This window comes from Leuresthes tenuis, unplaced genomic scaffold, assembly GCF_036924035.1.
Source record: "Leuresthes tenuis unplaced genomic scaffold, fLeuTen1.0.hap1 SCAF_4, whole genome shotgun sequence".
Lineage (NCBI taxonomy): Eukaryota > Metazoa > Chordata > Actinopteri > Atheriniformes > Atherinopsidae > Leuresthes > Leuresthes tenuis.
Genome location: NW_027325358.1, coordinates 4020721 through 4033987, shown reverse-complemented (window position 1 = coordinate 4033987; position 13267 = coordinate 4020721). Strand labels below are relative to the sequence as shown.

The window sequence follows — 13267 nt, the reverse complement described above, 5'->3', positions numbered from 1 at the left end:
ATGTCAACACGACAGCGGAGCGCCGCCTGTGACGTCCAAGGGAAGACGTCACTGTGCGTCATTCTTTCCGTTTCCGCATAACGTTGTGACTTTCTCTATAATTGTTTGTTTCCAGAGCCGTGTGGACTTAAGCTGCAGTGTTACTCTGATTAATCACTTCGTTCCCTCTATGTGATTATCTAACGTGCGCTGACCTGACAATGCAGCGCAGAGCGCATGCGCCCTGATAACCAGCTGCCTGCAGCCACAAGCTCCAATCAGAGATGATTTTCATGAACAGAGATGGAGCCTGTGTTTCACTTCCGTGTTCAAATACATTTTTGAGTTGGTCCATTTCATCTGCCGAGGGTCTTATATATTAGATTAAAATGAGTGTTTGTCCAACTCGTGATAAAAAAAAGTCACGTGCAGCAACTTTAGATAAAGAAAATAAGTTCCAAATGGGGAAAGTTTTTTGGCAACAACAGAAAATAACGTGGAATCAGCTTATTGGAGGATGCTCATTTAGCTCTTTAGTTTTAATAAATAAAAAATAAGTCACAGATACGACACAAAATTATTTAATTTAACAGCTAAACATTTAAGAAAAATACCTAAAAAACTGGAATTTAATGTCTATTTCTTTCTTTTCTCAAATTTAAGTAGAGAACAAAATTATGGAACCAAAAACCAAAAAAAATCAGATAGTACTTAGTTTCAGCTCCTCTGTCTTTTCTGACAGCTTCAATTCTTTGAGGACTTCACTAATAAAAACATAATATTGTTAATAAATCAGGCTCCAACGTTCTTTTACAGCAGCTGACGGATCAGATTTGCAGGATGGAGCCTCATCATGAACCATTTTTCTCAGCTTCCACCATAAATTTGAAGAGTGATTGAGTGGATCTGTAGAAAGATGAATTTTCCCCCTGAGAAATTAGCTCAGCTGATGACTGATGGAATGAGCAAAGTGTCCAGCTGTACATCTCCTGTAGAGGTAATGCTGCCATCTCCTCCAGCCCTTTCTGTCTCATTGGACCAAACTAAAGTTCCAGCATCGTCTCCTTGGTGATTCATCTCTGAATCTCACCTCCATCCAACCCTCCACGGCTGCTTCCCTTCAGCCCACTGTGACCTGCTTTTCTTCTCTTTAGGTGTTACTGATGATTCATGTTTGGTTTTTCTGGATGACTCCTGTTTCCGCCCATTTGTTATTTATTTATTCTGTTGAACATTTTCTATTTTCAGACATTTTTCAGAGTTTTCTCTCCTGACTCTTTGAGCTGTATGATTTCCTTTTACAACCTTCCCCTCTTGTTTGCACCATATTTGAAACACAGCTGACTGGGGACAACCAGCAGCTTTTGCTGCAGTCTGAGTTGAATTACCTTGACTTTTATCATCTTTTCCATTGTTGGGGCCATGTTTCTTGTTATTCATCCTGGAGCATCAGCTCATTAAGCTCATTAAGCTCTGCAAGAACTCTATTTTTAACTGCTTTGCATATGCAAACATGCAAATTACATAGTGATTCTATAACATTTCCCATGTGCTCAGCTGTTAATAACATACATTTTCTTGATTTTTAATCATTATATATATATGATTATATATTATATATATGACTATATATCTGGCCAGTAGTTGGATGAAATATCTGAGCTGCAATCAGCACTTCAGCTTCTGGCTCTTAAACCTCATTGCATTGATCAGTACATTCAAGCTCATGTGCAAAATATTTATTTCGACTCTAAATGCAAATTCCAAGTTAGAGACATGACCTGGGAGATGATAACTGTGTGTTCATAAAAGGCAAAAACAGAGTTTGTAATTGTAACGATCGAGTGCCTGAAGATAGAATTTAAAATGTATTTCTATGTTTAGTTATCTGTTCTGTGTAGACACAACACAGGTTCATCCACTGAGTTTGGAGCCTTTTTTAAGTGAATGATTCACAGGTCGGTGTTACGCAGCTTAACAAACGAATTCCTCTGAAAATGGTCAGGTACAAGAACTGGATTGAAAATTAGTGAAAAAGCAGCCAATGTCCAAAGAAAACCTTTGAAAGACCTTATGAAAGCCTGGAGAAGTATTGCCCAAGACCACTTACACAAGATTACAAGAAGGTTTGGCAGCAAAATATGAAGAAATGAGGGCTGGATCAGGACTTGTATACCATACTGTAAGTAAACCACCCTGCAGAGGAACACCTACAGCTGTACCGTGACCTCATTCAACAGTAAAAGGTATCTCCTGTTTTAAAGACTTCATTATTTAGTGTCTTATGTGGTAACACGGGTAGAAAGTTATTGCATCAGTTTCATGTATATTTGGTTCGTTACACTTTCACTCTTCTAGGTTTGAATTTGAAATTAACGTTTAAAACGTCGCTTTTATGTGTTGCATTTCTAATAAACCATTAGTTTATTAACTGAGGTTCACAACAGCAGAGAAGAAAACGTTTCCGGTTTGGCCAGCTCCCTGTCGGAGTTGCGCATGCGCCGTCAGAGTGGGTGAGTTATCTTGACTTGTGTGGACTCTCTGCAGGTGGCTCGTTAGCGCGTTAGCTCGTGGGTACAACGTCACTTCGTGTTCCTCTGGTTTCCTGTTAGTCTTACGTACATATGTTTTCATCTAAAGAGAAGAGAGTTCCAGCAGCCCGTCGGTGTCCGTCAACATGAATGTTGCAGCGCAACAAGGCGTGCGCTCCGTGTTGTTTACATTCATCTCTTCTTCGCTGATTTCCGCTCCTTAACATCACCCACAGCCGGAGCTACCGTCCCGCAGAGATGTGCAAGGAGGGGGACGAGGCGCAGGACGACTGCGGCTCCCGGGAGGAGTGGACGCTGCTGCTCTGGACCTCTCTGGCCGTCATCGTCCCGGTCGTCGTCACGCTGTGGTGCAGCGCGCGGCGCTCCAAGCGGAAAACGCACATGAAGGATTTCTTTCGCAAGAGCAAGCACGGCTGGCATTACACCGACCTGTTCAACAAGCCCACCTACTGCTGCGTCTGTTCGCAGCACATCCTGCACGGCGCCTACTGCGACTGCTGCGGCGTGTGCGCGGACGAGCAGTGCCTGCGCCGGGCCGACCAGAGCCTGACGTGCAAGGAGATCATGGCCCCGTCCGGCCCCGACGGAACCATGGAGCACCGCTGGGTCCGCGGAAATGTGCCTCTGGCCAGTTACTGTGCTGTGTGCAAACAGCAGTGCGGGACGCAGCCGAAGCTGTGCGACCTCAGGTAGAGTTGGTGGTGTGAGATCATCACTGCGCTGTCATACAGGCAGCTGGGGTCACAAAAGACGCACCAATAGGACGCACTGAGCCACATTAATTACATATAAACACATGAAGAATCTGCAGTGGTTCAACAGCCAGCTGTTGTACAGTAGGTTAGACTCAGTTATGGTCATAATTTAAACCAAAACACATCTGTAGAGATAAAACTACCCCTCATTCTCTTACATGTATTTCCACCTTAACAGGAGACGGGTCCGGGCTCTGGGGAGGATTCATCCCTCCATAAGACCTGTTGCCACTGATTTTCAGTCCACTTCTTGTGTCATTTGGCATAGCTCAGCCTTTCCCTTCCTTAAGAATGGCTCTTCTTCTTTTGTCCTCCTGATCTACCCTGATTTATCCTCCACAGTTAACACTTGAAATGAAGGAAAATCTTGCTTCTCGTCTAACTTTAGCTGAAAAGATGTACTTTTTCCCCCTAAAGCTTGACTAGTCTGACAGACCGATACAGAAGCCAAGTTCCCTGCATTAAAGCAACCCTCTGAGGGTTTTGTGTAATCATGGAACACAGTTTCCTCTCACGGACTGCTGCTGTTTTGTGGCACAACAAGCACCAGCTGGCTGGCTGAGCTCATACTCTTTGACCCCAGAGCTTCGCAGGTCGGGGTCAGAGCAGCCCCACAGTGGCTTGTTCCAGGTCTTTCTGCTTTAGCGTGTTTGCTTCAGAGCTCTGTGTCCTTCTGCCCTTCTCTCAGGTGTGTGTGGTGTCAGACCACAGTGCACGATGACTGCAGAGGCAGCCTGGCGGATGCAGATGTGTGTGATCTGGGTGAGTTCCACAGCCTCATCATCCCTCCTCACTACCTCTACCGCGTCAACAAGCTGCGCCGCCGGCACCCCGATGAGTACAGCAAGCTGGGGTCGTCCTGCGGCAGCGGCTGGACGCCGGTGCTGGTTCTGGCCAACACGCGTAGCGGAAACAACCTGGGGGAGGCTCTGCTGGGAGAGTTTCGCACTCTCATCAACCCTGTGCAGGTCAGCCACACACCCTGAGCTCAGATGGCTCATGTTCGACTGCTGATGTCACCGCTGTTTCTGATCCGATCCACTCTTCTGTCTGCAGGTGTTCGACCTGTCTGAGCTGACTCCTTCCAAAGCCCTCCAGCTGTGCACCCTCCTCCCTCCCGGCAGCGTTCGGGTGCTGGTTTGTGGAGGTGATGGTACTGTGGGCTGGGTGCTCGATGCCATCGACACCATGAAGCTGAAGGTGAGATGTCTGTGTGCTACGAGCCGGTCTTGATACATTCTTTTCTTTTTATTTTCCTCCAAGCAGCCAGACTTTATTATCATTTTTAAGATGGAGCAACAGTTCTCCAGACTTTATGAAGGTTTAAGGGATGAACCAACTTAGCATAGAAGCCATTTTAAATTGGATCTTTAGGCACTTTGTCACAAAGACACATCATTTGTTCCCATTTCTTTAGCTGCATCTATGAAAAACAGCTAAGAAAACACAGTTTGACAGACAGAAAATAGGATTTCTGCAGCAACAAGGTGATTCCCAAAGAGCTATTAGCTGAAAACTTGGCATATCTCAGCATGGTGTGCAGTGTGTCCTTAAAACATTTGAGGAAACTGGACAAGTGGAGGACAAAAGAAGAAGTGTCAGGCCTAAAAAACTATCTACAGCAGATGAACAGGATCTGAAAGTGATGTCCTTAAGAAAGAGGAAAAAATCCAGCTGTGACCTGACAGGACCTGAGAGATGCATCTGGACCTTCAGCTGATCCATCTACTGTTGGCCCAAGCCTCATCAGAAATGGTCTCCATGGAAGGGTGGCTGTCAAGAAGCCATTCTTAAGGAAGGGAAACAGGGAGAAAAGGCTGAGCTGTGCCAAATGACACAAGAAGTGGACTGAAAATCAGTGGCAACAGGTCTTATGGAGGGATGAATCCTCCCCAGAGCCCGGACCTCAACATTATTGAAGCAGTGTGGGATCATCTGACAGAGAACGGAACAAAAGGCAGCCCACATCCAAAGAAGAGCTTTGGGATATCCTTCAAGAAGCCTGGAGAACTATTCCTGAAGACTCCTTAAAGAAATGACAGAAAGCTGGTCTCAGAGGGTTCAGGCTGAGTTGGAGAATAAAGGAGCTCAGACCAGATATTCACTTTAAAGCTGCTTAAAACTGAACAAACTCTGTTTTTGACTAATTTACTGTCTTAACATTTATTTTTGCAAATGTTTTAACACATCACTGTACCTATTACTTGTTTTTCTGTAAATAAAATCGGGGCTTTCTTTTCTTTTTACTAGGGCCAAGACCAGTTCATCCCGCGGGTGACGATTCTCCCTCTGGGAACAGGAAACGACCTCTCGAACACTCTGGGTTGGGGCGCCGGTTATGCTCGTGAGATCCCTGTGGAGCAAGTTCTTCGGAACATCCTGGATGCTGAAGTGGTCAAAATGGACAGGTGGGAACAAGTGCTGCTCAGATCTATCAGATCTATCAGATGGATTCTCAGTTTTTTGTCTTTTTGCCTGCAGCAGTTTCACACTTTTATGATGTATTACAGACATATTCTGTTGCCTTTAGGACAACTCATTTAAGTGTTTCATCAGCAGAACTGTTTCAGTGTCCGTGTGGAGAAGGATTTGGATCTGTAGTTGGAGAAAATAACCTTTGGATTCAGGTGTTTGCTTTCAGGGTTGCATTAGAGGAACATCTGGATTCTTCTAACCACTGCTTTAATGCTTTCAGGTGGAAAGTGCAGGTTGCTTCCAAAGGCCTCTACTTTCGTAAACCAAAGGTGGGTCTAATTTTTGGATTTGTTTGTGGATATGTGCCTTGATCTGCGTGTGCAGACATATTTACAGCAGCCACACTAAGCAGGGATTTAAAGTGTTTGCTTCTCAGGTTCTGTCCATGAACAACTACTTCTCTGTGGGGCCCGATGCCCTGATGGCGCTCAACTTCCACGAACACCGCGAGAAAACCCCCTCCGTCTTCTCCAGCCGCATCATAAATAAGGTCTGAACACTTCATTTGAATACACAAATCAGAGCTTCCCACGTTTGTTTTCACCTGAATACGGAAGCTTTGCCGTCTTCCCTCTTTCTGCAGGCCGTGTACTTCCTGTATGGCACCAAAGATTGTTTAGTGCAGGAATGTAAGGATCTGGATAAGAGGATTGAGGTACTGTAAACTTTTGCATGTGATAAAGCTTCACACCAGCTCTGTTTCCATCTGTAACCAGCAGTCAGACTGTGTGATTCTTCTCTGGCAAACCTGCATGATTGTGACTTTTTGGGCATTTTTGGACTCATTTGGATTTTAAGGAACTTGATTTTGATGGTTTTGTGGATTATTGGCTTGAACTGGGCTGTACATTTATTTTTATAAATACATTTTTAATTGAATTCAAACTTGAATAGATGATAAATCAAAATATGACAGTGAAAATTATATTGCTGCAGTATTAATTATTGTTAAAGATTTAAATGATTAGATGTAAATCAGCTGATAAACAGTGGAGCAGAGGAAGGTGTGGCAGCAGCCTTCTGAGGTCGGGGTTTTGTCGCTTGGCAACAACTTAGCTGATGATGTCACACAGGTGACATCATGGACAGAAACTCGGAGCCAACAGTCCAACGCCTGCAGAGACGTGTCCAGGATGTTCCTGCCGTGTCCTCAGAGGTCCAAGCGTGTCCATTTTATCTTCCAGCTTCCGATGATGATCAAGGGAAGAAATAGTTTGTCCATTTTGTTCCTGCTCTGCATCTTGGACGTCTCCTCTTGATTTGGGGTCTTATCCCAGGCATTACGAGGCATTTCTAAGCTGATATGCATCCGTCCTCCTTCACCCTGCCGTATCTCAGCCACTCAACATGTTGGTGCATCCAGCCATAGCTCAAGCTCCAGCTCCAGCTCCATCCGTCTTATTTCTTCTCCACCAAAGCTGGTTCTTCTGTAGCCTCTTTTGTTTGGGTCCAGATGCTTTAGTTGAGATCAGGTGATGCCTCCAAAACCTACAAAACTTCTTTATGTAAATCCACATCTGGTAGTTGTCTGTTAGGATATGAAGAAAGTCGAAAGTGAACTAGCTTAAGATTTTTAAATAGATTGCTTCCAAAGATGTTTAAAATTAGATGTTTATGTCTGATGCTTTAAAAATGTTGGGACTGGAATATAAAATGCAAGAAAGGTTGAAATGATTGGGGGGAAAAAAAAACTTCTTACAGGTAAATTAGCAACAGGTTAGTAAAGTGGTTGGGCTTTAAAAGAGACTCTCCGAAGTTTGTGAACTCATGAATGTCACTGAGCAGAAAACCACGGAGAAAAAAGCTGCTCAGAACCTGAGATCTTTATAGAAACGACACATTCAGATCTTAGAGCAGTCTTTTCAGTGAAGGTGCTGCTTATTTCAGTGAGATGATGCCAAATCTGCATCCTGCCTGATTTAAAAATCTACAGCACCATGAAATAAAATTACATCAAAGAGGGCCGAACAGGTAAATAAACGTAAAACTTTGCCTGAAACTGAGCGTTAGCAGAGGGATCATCTTGTTTTAAAGTAACACCAGAGAATTTGGCATTTTTTAATGCCGTTTGGCTCCCCCTACAGGTGCGGGGTGTAATATCACCGCCATGAGTCATCTTTATTATATTCTCATCAAGACGCCATCAAAAACCCACAAAAACGTCAAAGCAAAACAGTGTGGTGCAGGGCTGGAAGTGCATCAGAAGTACGTAGTTTTAGGGTTCACAAACTTCTCCATCCATTGTAGCTCTGAGGTGGGGTTACGTCTGAATCTGGGTCAACCCTTTCTAAAATGTTCCTCTTGTGTTATTTCTGTTGGAGACGTACAGTTGGCAGAGTTCGAAGAAAAGTTCTGTACAGCTGTGTTTGTTTCCGTAACAGCTGGAGCTGGACGGGGAGCGGGTGGCGCTGCCCAGCCTGGAGGGCATCATCGTCTGTAACATCGGCTACTGGGGTGGAGGCTGCAGACTGTGGGAGGGTATGGGAGACGAGCCGTGCCCCCCGACCCGGTAAGACCCACACGGCCATATGCAGCACTTAGTTTTGGTCTTGAAAATGTAAACTGTCCGTCAGGCGGGAGCAGAACTATTCATTTCTTGTCATTTTCAGAGCTTTGCTGTTCGATCTAGTGCATTTTTTTGCTTGGTGTTGCCATGGTGACTATAAGTGAAGAGCCCTGTTGTTTCCCTGTCTCACGCCGCAGGCTGGATGATGGTCTGCTGGAGGTTGTGGGTGTGTTTGGATCCTTCCACTGTGCTCAGATCCAGGTCAAGCTGGCCAACCCCGTACGGCTGGGGCAGGCGCACACTGTCAGGGTGAGGCGTGCACACACTCACACACACATTGTGTGCAGAAACACGAGGGAATTGAATTACTTTTCACCGTCGTTCGCCTCATGCAGGACTTGAAAATCTAATTTGAACTAATCTGATTCAACACATGCTGCTCATTTTCCCTCTTTGCTTTCACCCTGCAGGGTTAAACCCTAAAAATGCTCCCGATGAAGCACAAAAATTAGACTCTTAGAGATTTAAAAGAGCTCTCAGACAGCAATAACCCCAGGAAGGCTGCCACTGATGTGTACCTGCATGGTTCTTTTCCACCACTACCAACTTATCACAGGAAACACACTGTTTGAATGCCTTGTACAGTTATAATTTTAGTTATTAAAGGCATTGCTGCTAACTGAGGATGTTGATTTAATGCAGATGAAGGAGGGCAAAGCGTCAGTTTGTGACATTTCTTACACATCTACGTCAGGTTGGCAGAACCATGCAAGTGGTAAATTACAGCCATGGGTTTACAGTCTGCTGTAAAGCAATTTTACCGGTGGAAGGATACTTCCCGGTGGAAGGATACTTCCCGGTGGAAGGATACTTCCCGGTGGAAGGTTACTTCCCGGTGGAAGGCTACTTTCCGGTGGAAGGCTACTTTCCGGTGGAAGGCTACTTTCCGGTGGAAGGCTACTTTCCGGTGGAAGGTTAATTTCCGGTGGAAGGCTACTTCCCGGTGGAAGGATACTTCCCGGTGGAAGGTTACTTTCCGGTGGAAGGCTACTTCCCGGTGGAAGGCTACTTTCCGGTGGAAGGCTACTTTCCGGTGGAAGGCTACTTTCAGCTGGAAGGCTACTTCCCGGTGGAAGGATACTTCCCGGTGGAAGGATACTTCCCGGTGGAAGGATACTTCCCGGTGGAAGGTTACTTCCCGGTGGAAGGATACTTCCCGGTGGAAGGTTACTTCCCGGTGGAAGGATACTTCCCGGTGGAAGGATACTTCCCGGTGGAAGGTTACTTCCCGGTGGAAGGCTACTTCCCGGTGGAAGGCTACTTTCCGGTGGAAGGCTACTTCCCGGTGGAAGGCTACTTCCCGGTGGAAGGATACTTCCCGGTGGAAGGATACTTCCCGGTGGAAGGTTACTTTCCGGTGGAAGGATACTTCCCGGTGGAAGGCTACTTCCCGGTGGAAGGCTACTTCCCGGTGGAAGGCTACTTCCCGGTGGAAGGCTACTTCCCGGTGGAAGGCTACTTCCCGGTGGAAGGATACTTCCCGGTGGAAGGCTACTTCCCGGTGGAAGGCTACTTCCCGGTGGAAGGCTACTTCCCGGTGGAAGGCTACTTCCCGGTGGAAGGCTACTTCCCGGTGGAAGGATACTTCCCGGTGGAAGGATACTTCCCGGTGGAAGGTTACTTTCCGGTGGAAGGCTACTTCCCGGTGGAAGGCTACTTCCCGGTGGAAGGTTACTTTCCGGTGGAAGGCTACTTCCCGCTGGAAGGCTACTTCCCGGTGGAAGGATACTTCCCGGTGGAAGGTTACTTCCCGGTGGAAGGTTACTTCCCGGTGGAAGGATACTTCCCGGTGGAAGGATACTTCCCGGTGGAAGGATACTTCCCGGTGGAAGGTTACTTCCCGGTGGAAGGATACTTCCCGGTGGAAGGATAATTCCCGGTGGAAGGCTACTTCCCGCTGGAAGGATACTTCCCGGTGGAAGGTTACTTCCCGCTGGAAGGCTACTTCCCGGTGGAAGGCTACTTCCCGGTGGAAGGCTACTTCCCGGTGGAAGGATACTTCCCGGTGGAAGGTTACTTCCCGGTGGAAGGATACTTCCCGGTGGAAGGTTACTTCCCGGTGGAAGGATACTTCCCGGTGGAAGGATACTTTCCGGTGGAAGGCTACTTTCAGCTGGAAGGCTACTTCCCGGTGGAAGGCTACTTCCCGGTGGAAGGCTACTTCCCGGTGGAAGGCTACTTTCAGGTGGAAGGCTACTTTCCGGTGGAAGGCTACTTTCCGGTGGAAGGTTACTTTCCGGTGGAAGGATACTTCCCGGTGGAAGGTTACTTTCAGGTGGAAGGTTACTTTCAGGTGGAAGGTTACTTTCCGGTGGAAGGATACTTTCCGGTGGAAGGCTACTTTCCGGTGGAAGGCTACTTTCAGCTGGAAGGATACTTTCCGGTGGAAGGCTACTTCCCGGTGGAAGGCTACTTCCCGGTGGAAGGCTACTTCCCGGTGGAAGGCTACTTCCCGGTGGAAGGCTACTTTCCGGTGGAAGGCTACTTTCCGGTGGAAGGCTACTTTCCGGTGGAAGGATACTTTCCGGTGGAAGGATACTTTCCGGTGGAAGGATACTTCCCGGTGGAAGGTTAATTTCCGGTGGAAGGCTACTTCCCGGTGGAAGGTTACTTCCCGGTGGAAGGTTACTTCCCGGTGGAAGGTTACTTCCCGGTGGAAGGATACTTTCCGGTGGAAGGCTACTTCCCGGTGGAAGGCTACTTTCCGGTGGAAGGCTACTTTCCGGTGGAAGGCTACTTCCCGGTGGAAGGCTACTTCCCGGTGGAAGGTTACTTCCCGGTGGAAGGCTACTTCCCGGTGGAAGGTTACTTTCTGGTGGAAGGCTACTTTCCGGTGGAAGGTTACTTCCCGGTGGAAGGTTACTTCCCGGTGGAAGGTTACTTCCCGGTGGAAGGCTACTTTCCGGTGGAAGGATACTTCCCGGTGGAAGGATACTTCCCGGTGGAAGGATACTTCCCGGTGGAAGGTTACTTTCTGGTGGAAGGCTACTTTCCGGTGGAAGGCTAGTTCCCGGTGGAAGGCTACTTTCCGGTGGAAGGCTACTTTCCGGTGGAAGGATACTTCCCGGTGGAAGGATACTTCCCGGTGGAAGGTTACCTCCCGCTGGAAGGATACTTCCCGCTGGAAGGCTACTTCCCGCTGGAAGGCTACTTCCCGGTGGAAGGATACTTTCCTATCAGTACTGTGTCATACTCAAATGGTGGGTGTTGCTCTTCACTCTGCAGCTGGTTCTGAAGAGCTCCAAGATGCCCATGCAGGTGGACGGGGAGCCGTGGGCCCAGGGCCCCTGCACCATCACCATCACCCATAAGACGCAGGCCTTCATGCTGTACCACAGCGCAGAGCAGACCGATGATGACGATGAATCCAGCGCCTCTGAGACGGAGAACCCAACGCCTCGCGACTCTCCGAGGCCCCCGGGGCCGGCCTCTGCCCGAGCGTGACGAGCCTCCAACATCATGTGACCTAAAGCTCCTCTTGTCCTCCCCCTTCACTGACTCCAGTGTTATTGATGCATCGTTTGCTTTAGCTGTTCTCCTGTAAGGTCTTAGTGCTCAGCATCAGGTTTGACAGATCAGGTGTTCACATCTTTCAGGGCGCTCGCAGCGGGGGTGCAATCGTGTGTGGGTTCGTTTGATCTGTTGTTATAACGCCGCCTAATATTGTAAAGCAGAACTCAGGAGGAGAAAAACTGCTGTTTATAAAGTATTTATTATAGTTTATTAACAATTCAGTCCCAAGTGAGCCATTTTAATAACATTGTCCAGGTCCCATAGACCCACTAGAAGCCATGTTTAAATCAACAGCAGGCCGGGGAAGCCTGACTGATGCCAAATGCTTTATTTTCCACATTTTTATGAACTGCACCCGAAGCACAAACAATCAGAGGGAGGGACGGAAGGTAAAAAGAGCTTCTTTGTTGGCCAAACTTTGTGTCTGAATGTGGATGCAGCGGCTCCTCCGTGACGGAGGTTTGTTTAATTCATGATGCATTCGTCTGGAGGAGCTTGCCAAACTGTTGGGTTACACTGTGACTGGCCCTGCCGGCTGTGCTCCTGTAAGAGGGGGAAAAACAGGCCTGATCTGTTGAGGTTTGATTAGAAAGTGCTGCCAAGTAAGTGAGGATCCGCTTTGCCAACATGTAAAAACCTTCGTTTGTCCCGGTCTTGTCGAAGCTCCTGCTGTTTACATAGTTTCTGTTGCACTGTTTTCTGCAGCTAACTTGCACACGACACTGTAACGTTGTCCATGTTGCTGCAGATAGTGATACCTGCTGATGAGATTATGTGTTTCGTCACTTTTCACGGTTTGTGTTTTAGCTTGGAGTCGCCACCAGATGGCAGACTAACGATAATATTCCTTTTAAACCACACGTGTTCTCATGCCACTGTAGTTAAGTATTTAAGGGATCACTGCGGTGTTCAGGTGACATTAAGCCTCCTGTTGGGTGTTACTGACCGCATCACGTCTGTGAATCATTTGTTTTTGCTTGTTGCTAAGCGCCGGTTTCTTAGAGCCATGTCAGAAAATGTCACGTTGTGCGTTGTCATGAACCTGGAGTGAACTTGCTGCTTGTAAAGCTGAACCGGGATCAGCTTTTAGCCGTGGGATGCCTACGCTTTTTAGACTGATTGGCAGGGAACCAAACGTCCTGGTTTCATCAGCCCCTTTTTGTTTGCTCAATGTCTTGTTACCTTTTTATTGGTTTACCACAGCTGTGTGTTGCACTGAATTTATTTAAAGGATTTTACAGCCCATGTCTCCCTATAGTTTCAAACCTTGCAAGTGTTTCTAGATTAAAGACGATCTGATAGATTTTAGTTGTATTTCGGCGAGAGGTGGAGGAATGACTGGGTTGAATGCACCTGAGTTTGTCGGATCAAAGCAAACAGAACCTGTATTTACTTTAGTTTCTAATAATGTGTAAATGACCTGAGCT

At 47.1% G+C, this 13267-nt stretch overlaps 1 protein-coding gene across 1 annotated transcript; it reads left to right on the top strand.

Annotated features, from left to right (window-relative positions):
• Positions 1–2523: 2523 nt before the first annotated feature.
• dgke (diacylglycerol kinase, epsilon) lies at positions 2524–13263 on the top strand. Its single transcript, XM_072384175.1, has 10 exons — positions 2524–3220; positions 3975–4254; positions 4343–4486; positions 5537–5694; positions 5982–6030; positions 6138–6251; positions 6345–6416; positions 8143–8270; positions 8465–8576; positions 11553–13263. The coding sequence occupies exons 1-10, from the start codon at positions 2769–2771 to the stop codon at positions 11769–11771; spliced, it is 1728 nt and encodes a 575-aa protein (XP_072240276.1). The 5' UTR covers positions 2524–2768; the 3' UTR covers positions 11772–13263.
• Positions 13264–13267: the final 4 nt, after the last annotated feature.

Coding starts and splice junctions, on each gene's coding strand:
- dgke (XM_072384175.1), top strand. CDS start 2,769: ATGTGCAAGGAGGGGGACGAGGCGCAGGACGACTGCGGCTCCCGGGAG. Junction 5,695..5,981: donor GAAGTGGTCAAAATGGACAG/GTGGGAACAAGT, acceptor TAATGCTTTCAG/GTGGAAAGTGCAGGTTGCTT. Junction 6,417..8,142: donor ATCTGGATAAGAGGATTGAG/GTACTGTAAACT, acceptor TTTCCGTAACAG/CTGGAGCTGGACGGGGAGCG.